Here is a 20,397-nt window from a genome sequence, read left to right on the forward strand (position 1 = left end):
AACAGTTGTTAAGATCTTTGCCTCCAAAGAGTAATTGCCATCTGGTTGGTGCTATAGAAGAAAACATCCCAGAATCATCCAATCGATTGGATTGCTCATTTACTTATTGTCTCTAAGGACAATTACTGAAGGTAATGTTGCTGCAATCCATCCAAAGAAGTACCCCCACAGCACAAATACTGAAATAAATATACCAAACTGGAGGTGCTGCACTGAAAATGAGCAGCATATAACGTGGTATCAAGCCACAAATAACCAACTGGAATCAGAAATTAACAGTACTGTAAGATATTGCCATAGAAAAACCACTGTGAGGGTCACAGTCTCAGATAAGTACACATGCTCCAGCTCCATCAGCTACTTGCTACAATTCTGACAATGTCAAAATAAATTTTCCCCCCAATATCTATAAACAGTTGTGAGATGCTACCAGTTTAAAAACAGACCTTGAAAAAGCAGCACAGATAGCAGCCATGTCAGAAAGAAAAGTGCTGCAGTTGACACAACCTGTAGAGTCAAATTTCCCAAGTTTATATTCTTTTATTCAGAATCACACTTTGAAAAATACTATTTCCAGCAGTTTCATGTCAAATTGCAATCACCAATCTGTAATTCTGCCTTTGAACTAAATTGGTTAAATTATAGATGATGTTGCGACAGGTCAAAATGAAGGCCACTTTCAAGATGATGATGTCTGTGAACACAAAAGACTGGCGTAATGGTGCATAATAGGTTTGTTTTGATGTGAATTTCTGTCTACCCACCTCCAATGTGCTAGTTCTAATTAGAGCCTGCTAGGTAACTGCACAATTCACACAGCCAGCTTTACAGAGCTGCCTAGTGCTTTGTATTTCAAAGCAGCAAAAATGCTCTGCTCATCTCAAGCCAATTATTATACATTATTTTTATTACATTGGGTTTTAAGTCAATGTTAATTTGTTGAAATGTAGTGTATTTTTTGTTTACAAGTCTAATATTGATATTTATAATATTTAACTGTGGTATGGACAGTTTACAGTGAAGCCTGCAACAATCAAGTTGGTTGTTCTGCAAAGGGGGGAATAATCAATTCCATCACCATTCTCCACATGAAGTGCTTATATGTGCTGTATAAGTGGCGCCTACACACACACACACACACACACACACATACATATATATATATATATATACTGTTAATTTGACCATACATCCCACCAGTTTTTAATGATTCTGCCTGGTGTAATTCCAACCTCGTCCAACAAGTCAAACTGATTTTGTACAGAAGTCTGGGTTCGTAGGAGTAGCTGTAATCACAGCATGAAGAGATTGTTCTTGTCCTATTGTTATTTTTTTTCTTCTTCACATGGCCTGTCGGATTTTTTCCAGGCTCTTCTCTATGTTGTCAATAACCTCCATTGCAGCTTGGGGGATTCTGGTTCCCGGGCCGAAGATTGCGGACACACCGCTCTCATACAGGAACTCATAGTCCTGCACACAAAAAAGGGGAAAGACACAATTTAGATGAACCCCAGCTAAAAAGGAATTCAGCAAATGTGCAAAGTGCCCATGTGATTATATTTATTATACTAATAAAAATGTGTCTGGACACATCCCAAAAGAAAAGGGATGAAATGTGTTTTGCAACACTTGAGTGTAGTGTTTCTACCTTACTGCTGCTATAAGGCTCAGCTTGTAAATTACACAGTCAAAGAGAGAAAAGTAGATGAGCTACAACTAGGACGGTCTTGAACCTACGTGTTGGATTACAGCAAATCCCTACAGGCAGAATGTGCAGTCACAGGGACTTTCAATTCAAGCATGCACAACTCAAATCCAATTAAACATATGTCAAATCTTAGGTAGGTATCAGAAGAAGAGGAGAAAGATGATCTAACAGGCATGAAACACGTCACCTGTGGTGGGATGACACCTCCGCAGATGACCAGGATGTCTGGCCTGTTGAGCTTCCGTAGCTCCTTGATGAGCTCAGGGACGAGAGTCTTGTGTCCTGCAGCAAGAGTGCTGACCCCAACACAGTGCACGTCAGCATCGACCGCCTGCTGGGCGACCTCGATGGGAGTCTGTAAGACCAAAAGTGTTAATAATACAATTAATCAGTAATCATTAATAACTACTAACTATATTTTATTCTACTTAGTGAATGCTGAGTAAGAGAGTAAGCTGACTTCAATTTAACACAATATTCTACTCATGTGTGACAACTTCAGTCATGACGAAGTTACATGTCTCTTGAGTATATTTTCAAAAGCTACATGTATTTCCCATTTACCACATTGTCCCCATCTGAACACAAACCGCAGGGTGTATAGCAGCATCTGTGCTAAGCTGGAAGTGTTACATGGACAGCCGAACCTGTCTTCCATTGGCTGATGGGTCTGTCCACTCTTTCATTCATGTGTAGGGTAGTGTGTTTACTTTTCTGTGCACATGGCTTCAATAACCCACCAATAAAGAGCATGGTAACTGACATAATTGTAAGAAGAACTTATGCTGTCTTTTGTTTCTCTTCTAAGACTTCAAACGTACCTGAATCTCGTTAACTCTGTATCTTGAATAATGAACAAATCTCCTGCAGGTTTAGCTCAATAAACTAAAACTACAAATTCACTTTGATCTATTTTTTTACCCTTCATACAAACTACACTGTTCGATTAATAGGCATTAAAGGTTTAGGTAAAATACTTGTGTTTAGCCCTCTACTGCATGAAACTGACCTGAAACAGTGGTCCAATATCCACATCAAAGCCAAGGTCGGCAAACCCTGTGGCGATGACTTTGGCTCCTCTGTCGTGGCCGTCCTGTCCCATCTTTGCCACCAGCAGTCGAGGGTTCCTGCCCTCGTGCTTCTTAAAGTCTGCAACTCTGAGATGTGAAATAAAAAACAAAGATCAGAAATACAGAAATACAGAAATCATGTCATCTGTCACGTTGATAAAGATGGTGTCTCGTTTTGTTATCTACCTATTGTTGGCCAGGGCGATCTCTTCGTGCTCTCCAAACTCGCTGCGGTAAGCCCCGCTCACCATCCTGGTGCTGGCCTTGTGTTCACCAAACACCTTCTTCATGGCATCAGTTATCTCACCAACAGAACACCTGTAGTGAGGAGCAGACAGAGAGGCCTCCTCAATATGTCTTCACATTGCAGTGATAAATAAAGCAGAAGGCATAAATTAACTGAATGCCTCATGTAGAGCTGAGAGTGACCGTTACAACCAGAGCTTTTAGTAATTGAGTATTTTAACCTGGCTCGGGCGGCCTCCACAGCCAGCGCCAAAAGGTTGCCCTCCCTGGTTCGTGCACACTCCTCGATGGCTGTCAGGCACTTCTTTGCTGCATCGGGGTCACGAGTTTCTCTCACCTAAATTAAAGGAGGCAACACGGCATAAAACATGGCACTGAGAGATTTTAACAGCCCTGCTTACGACATGTATACCACTGGCAGCCTGTACAGCCAGCGCATATGAATGTGTCCGGTTATGTCAAACAAACAACAGCTTGTCATCTGCATTTATACATAGTTCAAAACCAGGGTACATGCACTGAGGAAGTGTATGGACACATAACGTTGGGAAATATAGATGAAAACTACTAGTTAATGTTGTCTTGATGTTTTGTTCTGTTTTCATTCCTTTACGTACCTACCACTCACCTTTTTCAGTTTGTCAATCTGTTTCTGACGTACGATAGTGTTATCTATGGCCAACACCTCCACAGTCTCCTCTTTTTCCAGACGGTACTTGTTCACTCCTACAATGACTTCTGATCCTAAAAAATAGGAAAGTGGGGAAAAAAAAAAAAACTTTTTAAGACATAGAAAACAAAAATCCAAGCAAGAGATGGCACAGCACAAAAGAAAATCTATTTGAGAAGATCACAGGTCAGATGGAACCAGTTCGGATCTGTAGCAATTTCAAGGAGTATAGGACAGCACAAGGCTCGGAGGAGCACTGTATTGTCTGTAAGGAAAATAAAGCTATGACTGAACACACAACGGTAACTTACAGAAAACACTTCCTGCCCTAGTTGTGTTGCCACTGTGAATCAAAAATCGGCTTGTGTTAGCTCTTCAATAGCAGCTTCCAATTTTCTATAGTTTAGGACCTAACAAGAAAATTCCAGGGATCAGTAAGAGCATACCAAGTGGTCTGAAATGGCATGAAACAGCCTTTTCTTTGTCTGAAGTTAAAATCATTCCATGCTGTAAAAAAAGGGAGCACAGCAAAAAAATCAAATGTTTAGATGCTCCTGAGCAAGAACCGTATGTTGTGTTTTAACTGTACATAAGACAGACAATAACATCTTCAAATGACATCACGTTACCATTAGGGGAAGATTGCAACAAAAAACTAAAACTTCCATGCTAAATTTATTTAAGTACTGTACCCGAGTCGATGCGCGCCTGCCTTCTCGCTGCACATTCCTCAATACGAAGTTTGGGAATACCCTCCGCCACAGCTCTGGCCATTCCTCCCATGTCTTCAATGTCTTTAATGAACTATATAGAGGACAAAGAGACAGTTAAAGAGGCTGTCTCTTTGATGATTGGTTACTTCTGTAGTCACTTCACATCAACATGTTTGTATGTGCTGGACATTACACAGGAGCTTTAGGTCATGGACATGGATACTTTGGAAGGCTACCTCTATCACAAACCTTCAGGGCTGCGTTGTAGACGTCATCTGTGAGAGCCTCCATCATGTGTGAGCCCCCCCATGGATCAGCCACTTTGGGGATGCCCGACTCTTCCTGGACGATGATCTGGGTGTTCCTGGCAATGCGAGCGCTTTTCACTGTGGGCAAGCCCAGAGCCTCATCGAAGGAGTTGGTGTGGAGCGACTGGGTGCCCCCAAACACAGCAGCCATGGCTTCAATCACTGTGCGGATCACATTGTTGTACGGATCCTAACAACAGTGGAAAGTTGTAATTAATGTCACTAAATTAAGGCTTGTTCTTATTCTTATAATGAGTCATATTTACTTGTTCAGTGAGAGACCAGCCTGAAGTCTGGCAGTGTGTGCGCAGGAGAAGAGACTTGGCGTTGTTAGGCTGGAAGTTCTCTTTAATGAGCGTAGCCCACAGCCTCCTGGCTGCTCTCAGCTTGGCTATTTCCATATAGAAATTCATCCCGATACCCCAGAAGAATGACAACCTGACAGCAGGAACAAATAAAAAGGACAAATATAATCAGCTGTTGAAATGAACTGATGATTAGTTCTGATTAGTTTAACCTTGGTTTGGGGTACAGCAACCTTTATGTCACTTACCCATCAGCGTTCATATGAAATGCATTCTCATTTTAGCAGCTGAAGGTGTACTGCCCAACTTAAAACTGCAGACCATGATAAATAATATGAGAAGGCAGACCATAAAGAGTGTCTGAATGTGTGTCAGAAGTCAAATGGAACAAAAGCTTCAGTTTTCAATTACATGTAACAGAGAAAAAGGTCAGATTTGGCAGTTTTTCACTCACTGTTCTTGTAAAATGACTGTAAGAATCAATAAAACACCAAAGACGTTGCAATCGATCTGTCTGTCAGTCAAATAAATCATTAACCGATGAACAGTTTCAAGCTCTACAAGGACACATTATACATGCATCTATGTTATACGTGTATGAGCTTTTCTTTTGTATCGACATCACACAAATTCATCACACTCACCCTTAGATTTTACCACAAAATATATAACCCATATATAATATATGATCCTAAGTCATTAAGAAAGAAGAATGTCAAATGTTAACATTAACTTCCAGTCTTTAAGAGCTCACACTCATCAACAGTCTAGGAGAAATTGCAACAACCTGCAGCTTACAGAGCAGAACAAATTCCATTTCATACAATTGAGTGACATTTCCACATTGATTCAAGGCAGCCTGTTTCTGAAGAAGTCATGTGGAACATGGTCAAGCTGGACTGTGTCCCCAGGGTGTTCCCGAGGACTGGATGCACATGTAATTCGCCTGAGTAATTGCAAGGCAGCAAAGCATTAGTTTAAGGACACATGAAGAGGGGATAATGGAGGCACACTACCAAGCACAAAGACAAAGGCCGGAGTTGGTGAAGTGCCACAGTTGAGCTACTGACTGAAAAGACAGCTTAGTTTTAACAAACAGGAACTAGCTGGACTGACCCAAAAGGAGGGGTAACATTAAACTCATCATGTGACATCATGGCCTTTAACATTATTCTACTTTGTTTTTTTACTGTTTTATATTTGTTATGTGTTTAGTGTTCAACTTATAATTGAATCATATTTTAAAACGCACCATCAAGCTACAGGTGTGCTGTTCAGTCAAAGCTCGTCTCCTTTGCACTTAAACAGATCCTTAGCTTTTGTACCTTGGAGCAAACTCATCGATCGTTAATCCTGCCTTCAGTCCGGTGCGACAGTACTCCAGGCCATTGGCGATGGTGTAGGCTAATTCCAGGATGGCATCGGCTCCAGCCTCCTGAAGATGGTAGCCACTGATGGATATAGAGTTGAACTTCGGCATGTGCTATTAACACAGTCAAATCAGTAAATTGAAGAAATTATAATATTATAATCAACATGTTGTGCTATAAGCGTCCTAAAAAAACACGGTCAGAGTTCAAAGTTCAGCTTCGTTATAAGCAGGTTTCTTAGTAAAATGTGTTGTACATACCTTGGAGGTATAAGCAAAGATGTCTGCAATGGCGTGCATTGAAGGCTCTGGGGGGAATATATAGGTGTTTCGCACCATAAACTCCTTCAAAATGTCATTTTGAATGGTGCCAGTTAGCTTGGCTTTGGACACACCCTGCTCCTCTCCAGTCACAATGAACATGGCCAAGACAGGGATAACCGCTCCATTCATTGTCATTGAAACAGACATTTTCTCCAGCGGGATCCCGTCAAAAAGCATCTTCATGTCCTCAACCGTGTCAATGGCCACTCCCGCCATGCCGACATCTCCGTGGACACGGGGGTTGTCTGAGTCATAACCACGGTGCGTCGGCAGGTCAAAAGCCACAGAGAGACCCTGCTGTCCAGCTGAAATGAGAGGGCAAAGGGTAAAGTGGGGTAGAGGCAGAGTAGAACTGGGGATGTGATCTTCTAGTAAACACTATTGGAAAGATAATGCAACTGACTACTAAACAAAAACAACCGAATGTACCTTTAATGTTATCCTTATAGAACCTGTTGCTCTCCTCAACAGTACTGAAACCAGCGTACTGTCTAATGGTCCACGGTCTGTAGGTGTACATGGTGGGATAGGGCCCCCTAGTGTAGGGAAACACCCCTGGCAGTTCATCAGCACCAGCAGCTGAGTCTGCTTTGGTGTACACAGGCTTGATGTTGATTCCCTCGGGTGTGCGCCAGATAAGATCCTCTGGGTTCTTCCCCTTCAGCTGTTTCTTAGCCAGGCTGGCCCATTCAGGATGCAGCTCAGCGTGGTCCTGACACGGTCTGGAAGTGTGAATCAGAGAGCGGTGTGTGTGCGCCCCGGAGGAGACTGAAGCTCTAATGAGGCGGTGGGCAGCCAGCCTCATGCATGCCCTCTGTGCAGTCAGCATGTTTATTGTTGGCTCAGTAAGACACACATGGAGAACCTGAGATTGAGGAGAAACACACAAGTAGAGAAAGAAGTTTGATTAGATTAGTTAGATTAGTTGTCAAACTGTAATGAGTGTTAACTTCAGACATTCTCTACAACCAGGTTTAGTGGATAACTAGTGGAGTAGTCGCCTAATGTGACACATCTTTATAAACAGACACATCACGAATTGATGTGGATCAAAACACAGTAACTAATGTGTGACATCATTTGAGATTCAAATAATCAGCACAGCCTAGCTAGCCATTTAACGTAGCTTTTTTATTATTGACAGTGCAATAGAAACAATAATCAATCCCTTTGGATTTCTGTGACCGACGTGACAAGACATTTTTAAAACAGCAGCAGCGAAAATATGAGCTAGCTGTAGTTAGCGTTTTAGCATCGGAGTGGCTAGGCTAGCTTAACAAATAGCGCCACATAACCACGGTACATGTCCTGTTTTTCGTGAAAGTCACAAAGACAAGTGGTGATTAAATCCATGCGAGGTGTTGTGGTGGTTTCTCCAGTGAACGGAAGAAAAGCTAAACGACTGCAAAAGTTAAAATTGGAATAACGTCACTTGAGCTACAGCTGTTAGCTTGATGCTAAGCAGCGTTAGCGTTGCACAAAGGAACTAAAGCAGCACCTGCTAACCTGAGACAGTTTGCAGCGACATTTGTTTTACAGATGCATTTCAGTGTAAACGATGATCATTTTCTGACCTTGTCTGTTATGATCCTTTAACTTTAGGTTGACAAAAGGCGTGTGTTCGTCTATCCAATGAAGATTCACAACATTACCAGTCAACCAATCACAGGCTGGAGTCAATGGATAACCTTTGACCTACGACACAGGAAGTAAATACTTGAAGTCAAGATTGTTGAATATTGTAGAGATCAGCAACGTCTACTATTGTTATTCCATAAACTGTGCATATTTTAACATTAGTAGAATGGAGATAGTTAATGCAAATAATATAGTTTTATATATATATAAAAAACATTTTTTTATTCTTTTGTTTTTTTAAATGAATTAGTAGTTCATGCCAAACAGTGTATGCACTGTAACTCCTTTGGTCCTTTTCTATTATACATATACATATCACAAAAACCACACAGAACACAGATTTCTCAATATAGTACATGCCATTTTTATTCAAGAGTTGGTCGATAAACTGTCGTAGCAGTAGTGATGGCTCTTGCAGAGATCTGTACAGTATTGGGTTGAATTAGGTAGGACAGGGCATTCTTGCGGTAAATGGTTATGAGGGATATAAAATATACTAAACATAGCAGCATCATTCAGAGCATTCAGCAGGACAAACCTTTATCAAAGTGGCAATGCAGACAGTGGTATATAATGCCCAGTTAGTATACAGAACAGAAGTATTGTACTTTCAACACACGTACCCTACCCTGTGGTTGAAACTGTAAGGCAGTATGTTTGGATTGCAATGTAGTACGGCGTTTCTTCAGATGACTGATTTCCTCTTGAGTCAACAAAATTTACAACTTGAAATGAAATGCAAACAAAAAGCATCTCTAACGAACAGAAACCAAAGTGTGGTATGTGTGTTTATGTAAAAGTCTTGCACGACGTGAAGATTATCTCGCAGTAATCTATTCTGACATGACAGCAACGAAGCAGTGGCGGATCAGTTTATATATCGAACTGAAGACAAACTGTAGAAATCAAAGAAGAGCAGTGAGAATGGTGAGAGGCAGCAGCCAGGTACGGTCTCCCTGTGGAAAAATGTTGTGGCGAATGCATCTTCATGAACCTTCAGCCTTTACATTTTAAACCCAGGCATCACTCCAGCTTGAGCAGTTCCACATCGAATACAAGTGTTGCATTTGGGGGGATGACGCCAGGGTGGCCTGTCGGTCCATAAGCCATATCTGGTGTGCAGGTGATTTTAGCCCTCTGGCCCAGGCTCATCTGCAAGACACAAAGAAATAGTTGAATACAAGGTTTTTACCATGTATAGTACTGGATAGAAGAGCACTTTCTAACACAAAGGTAGTTCCACTTCCCCCCAGTCTCTAGGCAAGTTTCATCAGTAGCCAGATCTAAACAAACTGGGCATCATTTCCAGGGAGGGACTTTCATCAGCGGCGACTTTTCAGCTAGAGGAATCTTGTAATCAGTATGTTATATCTGACTCTGGAGTCACAGATATCTGTGTTTTACCTTCTGTATTATTAACTAACAGCTAACAAAAAGGCAACTTCGCAACCAAATGGGTAAAACGACCTCTTTGCTAAGTGAATAAATGAACTGCAGTCACAATGGGTGAAAGGAAAGATGTGTTTTAACCATCCCGTCTTACCTGTGGTATTCCTTCCTCCCAGCCCTTAATGACCTCTGACCTTCCAATCTTGAACTTAAAGGGCTTGTTCCTGTCTCGTGAAGAGTCAAACTTTTTCCCGTTCTGCAGCATACCTGCCCAAGAGAGGTCAGAGCAAAAAAAAAAAAAATCATCTGTATGAGACCATATTCATATTGGTAATCTGATACTAAATAAACACACGTGAACAACTATTTGTAGACTAATCTGCTCCTATAACTGCTAGTACTGTTGGTACTACTAGTCTGTGTGTCTGTGTACGCCCTTTCCTCCGTTACTAACATTTGAAATGAGACATTTTAAGATTAGAGGAGTAAAGCTGCACTGGCTGGAGTCTGAGGCAGTGTTCAGACGAGGCTTCTTATCAGAATCTTGGGTCCATTTCAATTACACAAATGAACAAAGGGAATGCGAATCAGGAAGCACTGGCCTGGTTTGGGGATTATTTTTAAAGTTAACTAGGCCATTTCTTGCCTGTATCTAGACCACAGGGGAAAAAAGGCAAACAAAGACAGAGCAGGGCTCCTTCAAAACGCTAACCAACCATTGAGGCACAATAATAACACTACAGGAAGGAATGGAAACACTTGCCCGACTTCATTCACGGCCCTCTTGGACTTCTCCTTTGCCACTTGAAGGAATTCAAGCTGTCATTCGAAGCAATGGTCTGTTACTCCTATAATCTATTAGTGTTAATCCATAATCCATAATGGCAATTTTATTTGAGGCTTTTATTTTGAAGGTTTTCCTTTGATTTATTGTTCTCTGCAGTAATTCACCAAGTGTGAATACTCGGCATTTAAAAGTTGTGTGTTAACTGACGTTAAGCATTGGTGTCTTGCTCATCCTCATGTGGATGTTGGTACTGTACTTCTTCTCCTCTTTCATTTCCCCTAAATTTAGTAGGTTCATCGTTTCCAAGAATCACAGTAGCCCAGATATCATTGGGGCAGCGTGGCCCAACCGCAGAGTCATCAAGTGCACACACCAAGGCGAATACCACCTGCTACAGGGCAATCGAGAAGCCCAGAGGCAACAGCAGAAAAGTGGTTTCAGTTACTGGCAGCGGTGCCTGCTGCTTGCAAGGAAACACTCATTGGCAGTGTTCACAGGTGGGAAGCCAGTGAGGGATCATATCCCAGGTATTGCACTAATGAGTCCGACGGGCTGGTTGGGCTGTCTGTTGAGACGCTGCTGACGGAGGGGAGATATTGTACACCTCCACGCAGTTCTGGTAAAGACTTCACTCCGTTATGTAGAAAGTGGCAGGTCTAAAGATAACAGGGTTTACAGCAACAGGAACTCTTGTACACACTTACAACTGGACCAACCAGTTTGAGAAAAGCAATGGGGGAGAAAACACAACATCACTGAGGAAAAACTAGACAGCAGCAGTGTCCCAAAGAGACGTAAACACCACTATATCACTGATTCAACTACTTTTCATGATTTAAAATCTGCATTTTAAACAGTGCAGCTTCAGGATCCAAAACTAGTCTTACACCCCACTTGTATCACTGCTGTTATCAGTCTCTGGACTGCCATTCATGGGTGGGGTCTCTGCAAAAATAAAGCAGGAACCGTTCCTTCCTGACACTGGCTCCCAGCCTCTCTCCCTCCTCATGAGGGGCTTGCACTTTGTAGTGCTCTAACTAGATCTGCAAAAAGACACAGGGGTGGGGCTATTTTTACTCAGCTTACTGTATCCTGTCTCGCCCCCGTCTGGGACGGCTGCCAGTACAACAACCCCCCCCCCTCCTCGGTCCAAGCGTGGATGAAATGAGATGCGTGTAGTTATCTGTCTATGACAAACTTAAATGTGTCTCTGCATTTCACAGCTGAACACGCACATGCTTTAATAACGACAAGAAAACAGCATTCACCAGTAGTAAGCTGGTGAACAAGAAGGGGGGGGGGGGATCTGTTCTGTACATTTTAATTTATTGATTCCTGTTGATCTCAGGGGACGGTGTTGTTGAGGACAGCTGTCTGTGGATCATAACATCTATATTTGAGCATTCTCACCAACTACACGCTGTCATTTATCCAAAGAAGAAAAAAAACACATTGGTGCACCTCTTGTATAAGAGTCAGGAAACAGGCAGGAGTCAGGAAATGGGCAAATGGGAAAATCACCACAGACCCCTCTCACCCAGGAACACAGCCTCCCCCCCCCCCCCCCCCGTCCCCTCTGGCAGGCATTACAGCGCTCTGTCTGACAAAACTGGCCGACACCAGAACAGTTTCTTTCCACAGGACATCCACACTCATTACCAGCTGAGCTCGTACACTTGCTACACCGCAGCTACTTATATTGTACTGCACATGTTGGACACACTGACACTCAGTCACTACACCCCCCACCCCCTCACACGCGGAATTGTGTTACGCTGTAAACGCACACTGCGCCTTGAGTACCACAGGAAATTGGGTTGCTGGGACGGCCACACACACTTGTAGTCAGACTTCTGCACCTCGTTTTAAACTCTACTGTCCTTTAACTGTACCAGCAGCCGATTCCTTGTTTGTTTTTCAATCAAACAGATTCTACTTTTCATTTTGAAGCTGTATGTCGACGCCTGGCATTGAACACTTCCCATGGCATTCAATCACAACATTCCCCCCTGGGAGGCAAATTTAGCGACTCCTGACATACAAGCCAGTCCATCTATTTCTGTGTTCCACACCGAGAGCCGTTAGTTTCAACAGCACGTTTTGTGCTGCAAGTTTGGAGCTCAAACATGGTAAGGAATGACATCCACATTTAGACATGACATCACATTCGCTGGGCCCGCTGCTCCCGAACCTCAACAGGCTGCTGCGGGGTTTTCGCCATATCGCCTGACGTCAGCTCTGCGTCTCCGTACCGTACCCGGCTTCTCCCGTCAGTAAAAGCCCGACGCACAGAAGCATAACACGGTATAAAAATAAGCCAAGAAACACAGATGAGAACACATGTAGGTCCGAGTCGACCCACAGCAGCCTGCTTGTCTGGACTCTGATAGAGCTGCAGCCTCTCAGGCCAGTGAGAATGAGTGAGGGCAGCTTTTGGAACTACTTTGTCCTGCGTCAGCAGCCCCCACCTCTCATTAAGAGTCAGACGAGGGTCACGCTGATACCTGTGTGTCCGCAGGTGAAAGTGAGGATTAAAGAGCTGCAGCCGTGAGAGAGTGTGAGGCGCTTTCTTTGTGAAATGCTGGAAACACAGAGGTTTCAAACCCCCTCATGCACTGGGAGCGTCTCTCTCTCCTTCCCCTCACTGTTTATCTTTGCTATCTGGAAAACTAACACCAGTGCAGGGCGCAGCCTGTGGCCCAGCCAGCTGGAGGACTTGGACGGGCCTGTGTTCCAAATCGACGGCTTGCCTCTATTAACAGTGATCTCATCTTGTCTTTGAGCTTTTAAATAAAACAAATATGTCTTATTAGTCACTGTGTTTACTACAGCATATTGAGCTGACAGGAGGAGGAGTTCTTGAGTTACGCTGGGTTAACCTGGTAGGAATGGGAGGAAAATATAACAGGACAGGTAGATACACGTTGAACAGGAAGCCACTACTGTAGAACAAATAGTACTTAGTGTCCAACAGATCGACTCCTGGCATGTTCTCAACACTCCGTGTCACAAATTGCTGAACTTTTCATTTCCTTCCTCCCACTGCGAATGCGTTTTCCTTCCCGTTGCAGCAGCGTAGTCACACTCCAGCTCTTTCTGTGGAATAACTCCGCATTTCGCAAGACGCCGCTGCTAAAGCACCAGGAGGTCACGGGCGTAGTCAGACAATATGAATCAGACGAATCAGGAACACACGCTGAGCGTTTAGAAACCCACAGAGGTCATCCTCAGTATCCCAGTACCAGCAGGTAGCACTAACCAGGACTGGAGCGCTGGGCTTCAGTAGAGCATCTTCACATGCTGAGAGATATCATTTCCAATTATAGTCTAATTCGCTACTGCGCTGGCTGATCTCTGCAGGGATCAGGCCAGAAGGGGAAATCTGATTACTTTTTCCACTGCCCTGAAAGAGCCCAACAACACAGGACTTATCGTGTGTTGGCCTGTGTCTCTTCTGACGATAATCACACACACACACACACACACAGTAACTTCGATGCCATTTTAATCCAGCTAAATACTGCAAACAAGCCCGTGGAAGGAGAGAAATGGATCTACTCGCAGGTTTGGATCCAGTCTGAGTTACAGAGAGAACATCTGCAGACACAATGCAGCGGAGCGTGCAGTTACTTTTATAACCACGTAATAACCCTGTGATCCGCAGACAGACGGATGACATGTGAACTAGGTTTGTTTACTTTCTGTCTGACCTAGTTGTCTGGGCTGCCAACCTCGGGGCACAGAATAACCCAAATCTATTTCCCAAGCATCTTTTTTTCTGCCCTGCTTCAAAATTGGAGCGATCTGACAAACAAGAAAAAGGTGTGTGTGTGTGTGTGTGTGTGTGTGTGTGTGTGTGTGTGTGTGCACTACGAGACGCCAAAACGTTCCTTTCAACAAAAGCGAATCAATATTTTTTGGTTGTGGTGACAGCTCCGCCCAGGCTGGAGCGGCGCACAGGTGCATACATGTCTTGCTGAGTGTGTACACTGTGGGAGCCGGGCTGCAGACTGAGCCATGAATGACACATAGAAACAACATTAAAACACACACACACACACACACACACACACACACACACACACACAGAGAGGGATGCATTTCCTGTCTGAATGAGGAGGCAGAAAAAGTTGTCTGGAAGCCAAAAGCAAAAGAGAGAGGGAGTTACCTATGTAGTGAACGACGCACGTCTGGCCCTTCTTTGGAAACGTTCTTCCTGTTGAGAGAGAAAACAAGTGTTACTGTGTGTGTGTGTGTGTGTGTGTGTGTGTGTGTCAATCATGTTAACAGTGACTGGGTTAACCCCTGTGAGGCGCTCCCAGCACCTCTACCTCTCTGATCTCTGCAGAAACACTGTGACACACAGTCAAACTTCAGCCTGGCAGCTTCTTGTTGTTGTTTGGTTGTTGTTGTTTGGTTGTTTGTTTTGTTTTCCAGATGAAGCTGATCACATTATTACTGAACAGAAATCCACCCAGGAGGCTCCCTGACCTCTCCTTTCTGTGGTTACCCTCAGGGTTTTCTCCATCTCTCTTTGAAAACACAGAGGTTTCTAGAAATGCGCCGTGCAGACTCCACTGATGATGATCAACCCCAGCGTTTGAGCTTTTCTAACCACTGACTGGTGCTGAACTTGACATTTGATGAAAATCGTGTCCACATTCGTCACATTTAAGTAAGATTTGAGGGAGACTGTGGGGAACCACGGAGCCCCCAGCACCGATCAACCACCCCCGCATCAAAACACACACAGCGGATAAAGCAACTTACCATCACCGGGGGATATCGTCTCGACTTCCACGCCCATGGCTGTGCTACTTCCAAAGATTAGCTCTGAAGCATAAAAGCTTAAAAAAGCCTTTCTGAGCACCGATGTCGCGTCCTTTGCGGCTGCTAGTCGGGCTGTAGCGGTGGAAACATGCAGTCACCGATCACCACCGACCCGCAGCTGCAGCCCACCAAGAGCCCACCAAGATATTTTCTACTTCTTGACGAGGCAGCGTCGAGATCTTCAACTGCCCCACGCACGTCGTCTGCAGCGCTGCCCCCCCCTACGTGCGCCACACTGCGGATGCGCCGAGTTTCAAATGATTCAATTGACGATTGCCATTTTATTTAGTTTATTTTTTAGTTAGCTATATGTTTCGCCAAATTAAGTATGTGTTGTTGTTTTTTTCCCCTCATAAATCGTCATGTATATTAATATTTACACATACGCAGCGACCTCTGTCGCTGTCAAACAACACAATTACGATTCTACTACATATCCCATGATGCAGCGGAACGCGTCTGATAGTTTTGTTTCCGGGTCAAATGAAAATGAACGTTGGAGGCACATTTCAACCTGGAAACATGTGAATCAAAACATAAAAAACCCACTCTCTGTGCTTCACACGGCTTCTATGTGAAACTCCTGATATTTTTTAAGGTATGCGTCAAATAAATTAGACTTCTGTCTAGATTTAACGCTAATTATGAGTGTTTTCATTCATATTCAGGACAGCTAAATGTTTGCAGCTAGCTAATGTTTATCACTTTTAGTTAGCGCTGCATGCGAAATAACTTCACCTCATGTTGTTATTTAAGTTATTTACTTAAACAATATCTTTTTTTTTCTTTTAGGACTTACATATTCAGCTTAATTTAGTATCAGAACTATCGAATGTGGTTTAGCTAGTTAGCTATCATATGTTTTAACATGAGTTTCTGTCTTATCCTGTTTACATTTGAAGTGATCGTGGCAGTTTCTCCAGATCTTCAAGGGTTAAGACTCTTACTCAACACATACTATTGTTAATACCCTGAGCTCATACCAGGACCTGTGTTGTTAAGGTCATTCAGGCGTAATCAGCTATAAGTGTTCGTCACCACTGCCTCAGCTCAGGCAGAGGGGATTAAGGCATGTACTTGGAAGGAGACAGGAGAGAGGCTTTTGCTATTCTTAATCTGCATAGGTAGCAATAGCTGCTTGTGTACAGGGATTCTTCACATCAGACACCGGGCTCTATAATCAATGTTTTGATTATTTCCTGTTACCTCTTCTTCATTCCTGCCAGAATGGATCTCGGTAAGGCAAAGCTACTGAGGACAGGACTCAACAATCTACATCAAGCCATCCACCCTGTGCACGGCATAGCATGGACCGATGGCAAGCAGGTCTGCCTGACATCTGTCTTCTTCGTCAACGGCGAGGTGAAGTTTGGGGACACCAATGTTATCGGACAGTTTGAGCATGTCTTTGGGCTTTTCTGGGGCCCGCTTTGCTGCTCTGACTCCCCTGCCTTGCTGGCTGTTCAGCACAAGAAGCATGTTACCGTGTGGCAACTGCAGCTCAGCGCCCTGGAGCAGAACAAGCTGCTGTGCACTCAGACGTGTGAGATGAGCGAGCCTTTCCCCTTGCTCTCTCAAGGCTGTGTGTGGCATCCTAAATTGGACATTCTGGCTGTGCTGACCAAGAGGGACACGTCTGTGCTGTTTTCTGTCAGAGTGGACAACAGGAGAATCAAAGCGGACATCAAAGGTAGCGGACTCATCCACTGTGCATGCTGGACTAAGGATGGTACACGTTTGGTGGTGGCTATAGGCAGCGCTCTTCACTCTTACATCTGGAATGACATCCAGAAGAGTCTAGTGGCGTGTTCCTTTTGTCCCATCTTTGATGTGGGTGGCTACATCTGTGCCATCGAGGCCACGGGGGAGGCTCAAGTAGCTGTGGCCACAGAGCTGCCGCTGGATAAAATCTGTGGGTTAAATGCAGGCATAGCCTTTGACATGCCAGCAGAGACAGAGTCCCTGCCGAGCCAAGGTTCACAGGTCGTCATGTCAGATGACGACAGCCTTCTGGACTCAAGAAGGAGATCGCTGGAATCTGAGAGGTCATACATCCCCAGCTCAGGCCCTCTGGATCTCACCCATCTCCTTGCTAGGCATCGCCGCTCTGACCCCAGCCCACTTATCCACCTTCGTCGCAGAGATACGCTGACGGGCTCTGGACAGGACTCCTCGCACCTCATCTTGGTCACCTATGAGCGTAAGGTCACTACAACCCGCAAAGTGAGCATCCCTGGGATTTTGGTTCCAGACATTATTGCTTTTGACCCACGTGGCTCCACAGTTGCAGTGGCCTCCAACACCTGCAACATGGTGCTTGTGTACTGCATCACGGCCTCTGCAATGCCGAACATTCAGCAGGTCTCCCTGCAGACGAACGAGAGGCCTAAAGGAGTCTGCTTCCTGAACGATAAGATGCTGCTGCTGATGGTGGGAAGGCAGAAGACCAACGATCCTGCCTTTCTTCCAGCTTCTAACACAGATAAATATATTCTACGTCTAATAGTCAAGGATTTGATGTACACCGGCGACACTCCTGTCACACCACCCCCCTCTGCTCACAACCACGAGTCCACCTCTAATTTCTGCGCAGGGATTAGGAGGCACTCAGAGCACCTATCCAGGGATGACAGGGAGCGCCCAGGGATAAAGGACCTGTTGTTGCCTGGGGGTGGAGTAGTTAGTTCACCTAGCAACAGGCGCAGGCTGGTGGAGGAGGTAAGGAACAGCGAGCCCAGTCTGGTCACCAGCTCCGTGGACTGTGCATCAGACAAAGCCCTCTCTAGTGCCTCCTCGATCACGGTGGAGAATTTTGACATGGACCACGTCAATCGCATGGCCAGTCTGGCGGTGGCCGGCCAGGCCAGCAGAGACTCAAGCCGGGCCAGCTCTCCTCGCTTCGAGCCGTCTGACAAGCTTCACACCGAGCCGACGTTGCCTATGCCTGAAAAGTCAGCGGGCCCTGCCAGGGAGCGAGCGCTAGAGCAGCTGGTGCACAACATGGAGAGACTTTTTACGCGCTTTGCAGATGTTCAGCAGTGCCTGGCAGAAATCAGAGATTATACACATAATGGGAAGAAGTCCATGAGTGTCTACCCCAATGCCTGTGAACCCCCCTATGTCAATGTCACATATCAGGTACAGTGGTACTCACGGCATTTGTTACATGTAACAGACTGTGTGGGGATGTTCCTAAACCCCAGTTAGTGAGGATTAGATTCACTTTCTTGTTATAATCGCTGTCAAAAGCATGGCAAGAGTAAACATGTCAAAGTGTCCTTAGAAAAGCCGCCAAAGAAGCTCCATCATCTGTGTGCTGTCCCACAACAGTTCCCTTAAGGGCATTAATAAAAGCACTATCTTTCATTATTCATTTGCAGGTATCAGATTGAGAAACCAGTTAATAGTGGCAATAGTAAAATATATATATATCAATTTTTCCTTCTTTGGATATTTTTTTCTCTAAGGCAACTTTTTCCTTTCCTGTTTGTTTGCACACACACAGAAGCAGTTGTCAGAAAACGTTTTCATCGATGAGCGGAGGCCAGTGCTGCTGTGCGACGGGAAGCTGTGTCTGCGTGTCCTCCTAGACCTCTTCAACCTCACTATTGTGGAGATGATGTACGGTACGTGCAGCTCGTCCAGTTTACAGCGCACCATTCTTTTTCCTCTCGATATCACTGTGATTTTGTTGGCGTAAAAAGACTAAACTTTTCTTTACTACAAAGCAGCATCTAAGGTTCATCTGTGTGTTAATAATGTTGTGGCTTAATAAATGACATAGAAGAAACTCCTTGTCAGGCTCTTGGGAAGGTCTGGGATTATTTTCAGCAAGCTCGTCAGAGGGGCTTCTCCACTGAGGTCACCTGAAAGTCATTAAATGGATTTTCTAAGTCGATCTCTCTGCTGCTGCACTTTTAAGCCTTCATTTTGTCCACTCAGAATGATAAACCACCTCTTATTTTGTTGTACAATCATGTACAACATGTTCTCACTCACACATGTAAGCTATAAATGGAAGTGATTAAAAGCCTATGCTAGATTAGAGGTTTTAAACACAAGCAGCTTAACACCATTTAATGTCCGTAGTGTCACTGTTGTCCTAAACGGACACACAGCAGTAACTCATATATTTCACAAAGCCAAATATTTAGTAGTGCCTTAGCAGTCTACTACTTGATAAACAACAGGACTCAGATCTATGAAAGGTCATGCTGAGCCAGCGGTCTTGTGTTCTTTTTCCAGGTCCATTGTGGATTGTACTTGTGGCAGATGCAGATGGATTTGTGCCTCTGACATTTAAGCCCAAAGAAGAGCTCACGGTGCGGAATGGAAAGAGGAAACTTATCCTGCGGACTCCTAGCAGTCCAGAGAACTCTGGCCCATCTAGTCCAGCTCCCAGCCAAAACCCCAACACAACCTCAGACACCTCAGCATAGTGCCTCTAGTGCATATCTCACTTTATGGACTTCTCTCTTCACTTCCCTTCTATTTCACTGGATACACGTGTGCAAATACACAGATAAATATATTACTATTGTTTTGTATTTTTGTATGTGAAAGAAGTGGTGATTTAAAAAAGGGCTCAGATGGTATGTTTACAGTTTTCTGCTTTGAAATGGAAGTTCACCTGAAGCTTTCATTCTAATAATAATAATAATACGTGACACTCCACTTTCGGCTTTGTGTATGTTCTACAAATCTTGAAGATTTGTTTTCTCATGTGTGTCTCATCACAGGCTTAGTGTGATTTGCTGGTTCTCTCCAACATGTGTCCTGCATGTGTAACATTATTTAAGTTTAGTAACTCAACTGACCACTAGAGGGGGCAACACTCAACACAATCTTCAGTGTCACTGAAGGTCAGGGTCGAATTGGAAACCAAATAATTTACAAACTACTAAAAAACATGTTTTGTCAGTGTTTTGAATATCAAAACTGCATAACTAGTACACACTCCTCGCTTGTACTTATTTTGCTTTTACAGCCTGTTCAGCAAAGAAGCACAAGACGCATTTAATCACAAATAACCTCTACATT

At 44.1% G+C, this 20,397-nt stretch overlaps 3 protein-coding genes across 4 annotated transcripts; 1 reads left to right on the forward strand and 2 right to left on the reverse strand.

The window, feature by feature from the left end:
- Nucleotides 1-520: 520 nt before the first annotated feature.
- On the reverse strand, nucleotides 521-8,372 carry mut (methylmalonyl CoA mutase). Of its 2 annotated transcripts, none has more exons than XM_026341665.1 (13): nucleotides 8,288-8,372; nucleotides 7,143-7,578; nucleotides 6,651-7,018; nucleotides 6,346-6,503; nucleotides 4,982-5,153; nucleotides 4,657-4,905; nucleotides 4,387-4,498; nucleotides 3,653-3,768; nucleotides 3,246-3,361; nucleotides 2,965-3,096; nucleotides 2,718-2,865; nucleotides 1,896-2,063; nucleotides 521-1,470 (listed from the first exon to the last, which is right to left on the reverse strand). In XM_026341665.1, the coding sequence occupies exons 2-13, from the start codon at nucleotides 7,540-7,542 to the stop codon at nucleotides 1,342-1,344; spliced, it is 2,268 nt and encodes a 755-aa protein (XP_026197450.1). In that variant the 5' UTR covers nucleotides 7,543-7,578; nucleotides 8,288-8,372; the 3' UTR covers nucleotides 521-1,341. The 2 variants fall into 2 exon arrangements, with proteins under 2 accessions (XP_026197450.1, XP_026197449.1); XM_026341664.1 differs by having other exon boundaries at nucleotides 8,220-8,354.
- A 319-nt stretch (nucleotides 8,373-8,691) lies between these two features.
- fkbp1b (FKBP prolyl isomerase 1B) lies at nucleotides 8,692-15,550 on the reverse strand. The gene is made up of 4 exons (XM_026340989.1): nucleotides 15,298-15,550; nucleotides 14,696-14,743; nucleotides 9,895-10,007; nucleotides 8,692-9,503 (listed from the first exon to the last, which is right to left on the reverse strand). Exons 1-4 carry the CDS (start codon nucleotides 15,332-15,334, stop codon nucleotides 9,375-9,377), a joined length of 327 nt encoding a protein of 108 aa, XP_026196774.1. The 5' UTR covers nucleotides 15,335-15,550; the 3' UTR covers nucleotides 8,692-9,374.
- Nucleotides 15,551-15,834: 284 nt separating this feature from the next.
- wdcp (WD repeat and coiled coil containing) lies at nucleotides 15,835-20,235 on the forward strand. Its single transcript, XM_026340986.1, has 4 exons — nucleotides 15,835-15,955; nucleotides 16,584-18,495; nucleotides 18,863-18,983; nucleotides 19,603-20,235. The coding sequence occupies exons 2-4, from the start codon at nucleotides 16,585-16,587 to the stop codon at nucleotides 19,794-19,796; spliced, it is 2,226 nt and encodes a 741-aa protein (XP_026196771.1). The 5' UTR covers nucleotides 15,835-15,955; nucleotide 16,584; the 3' UTR covers nucleotides 19,797-20,235.
- The last annotated feature ends 162 nt before the right edge of the window (nucleotides 20,236-20,397 follow it).

The sequence above is a fragment of the Anabas testudineus genome, chromosome 24, assembly GCF_900324465.2.
Source record: "Anabas testudineus chromosome 24, fAnaTes1.2, whole genome shotgun sequence".
In the NCBI taxonomy this organism is placed as follows: Eukaryota; Metazoa; Chordata; class Actinopteri; order Anabantiformes; family Anabantidae; genus Anabas; species Anabas testudineus.

Bases quoted from the DNA above. Each gene is read 5' to 3' on its own strand.
- mut (XM_026341665.1), bottom strand. From the start codon at position 7,542: ATGCTGACTGCACAGAGGGCATGCATGAGGCTGGCTGCCCACCGCCTC. The intron at 5,154-6,345 runs GTACAAAAGCTA...TCCTGCTGTCAG, and splicing joins ATCGATGAGTTTGCTCCAAG to GTTGTCATTCTTCTGGGGTA. The intron at 4,906-4,981 runs GTAAATATGACT...CACTGTTGTTAG, and splicing joins GCTGGTCTCTCACTGAACAA to GATCCGTACAACAATGTGAT.
- fkbp1b (XM_026340989.1), bottom strand. From the start codon at position 15,334: ATGGGCGTGGAAGTCGAGACGATATCCCCCGGTGATG. The intron at 14,744-15,297 runs GTAAGTTGCTTT...CTCTCTCAACAG, and splicing joins GACGATATCCCCCGGTGATG to GAAGAACGTTTCCAAAGAAG. The intron at 9,504-9,894 runs GTAAGACGGGAT...TGTGTCTTGCAG, and splicing joins GGGAGGAAGGAATACCACAG to ATGAGCCTGGGCCAGAGGGC.
- wdcp (XM_026340986.1), top strand. From the start codon at position 16,585: ATGGATCTCGGTAAGGCAAAGCTACTGAGGACAGGACTCAACAATCTA. The intron at 18,496-18,862 runs GTACAGTGGTAC...GCACACACACAG, and splicing joins ATGTCAATGTCACATATCAG to AAGCAGTTGTCAGAAAACGT. The intron at 18,984-19,602 runs GTACGTGCAGCT...TTCTTTTTCCAG, and splicing joins TATTGTGGAGATGATGTACG to GTCCATTGTGGATTGTACTT.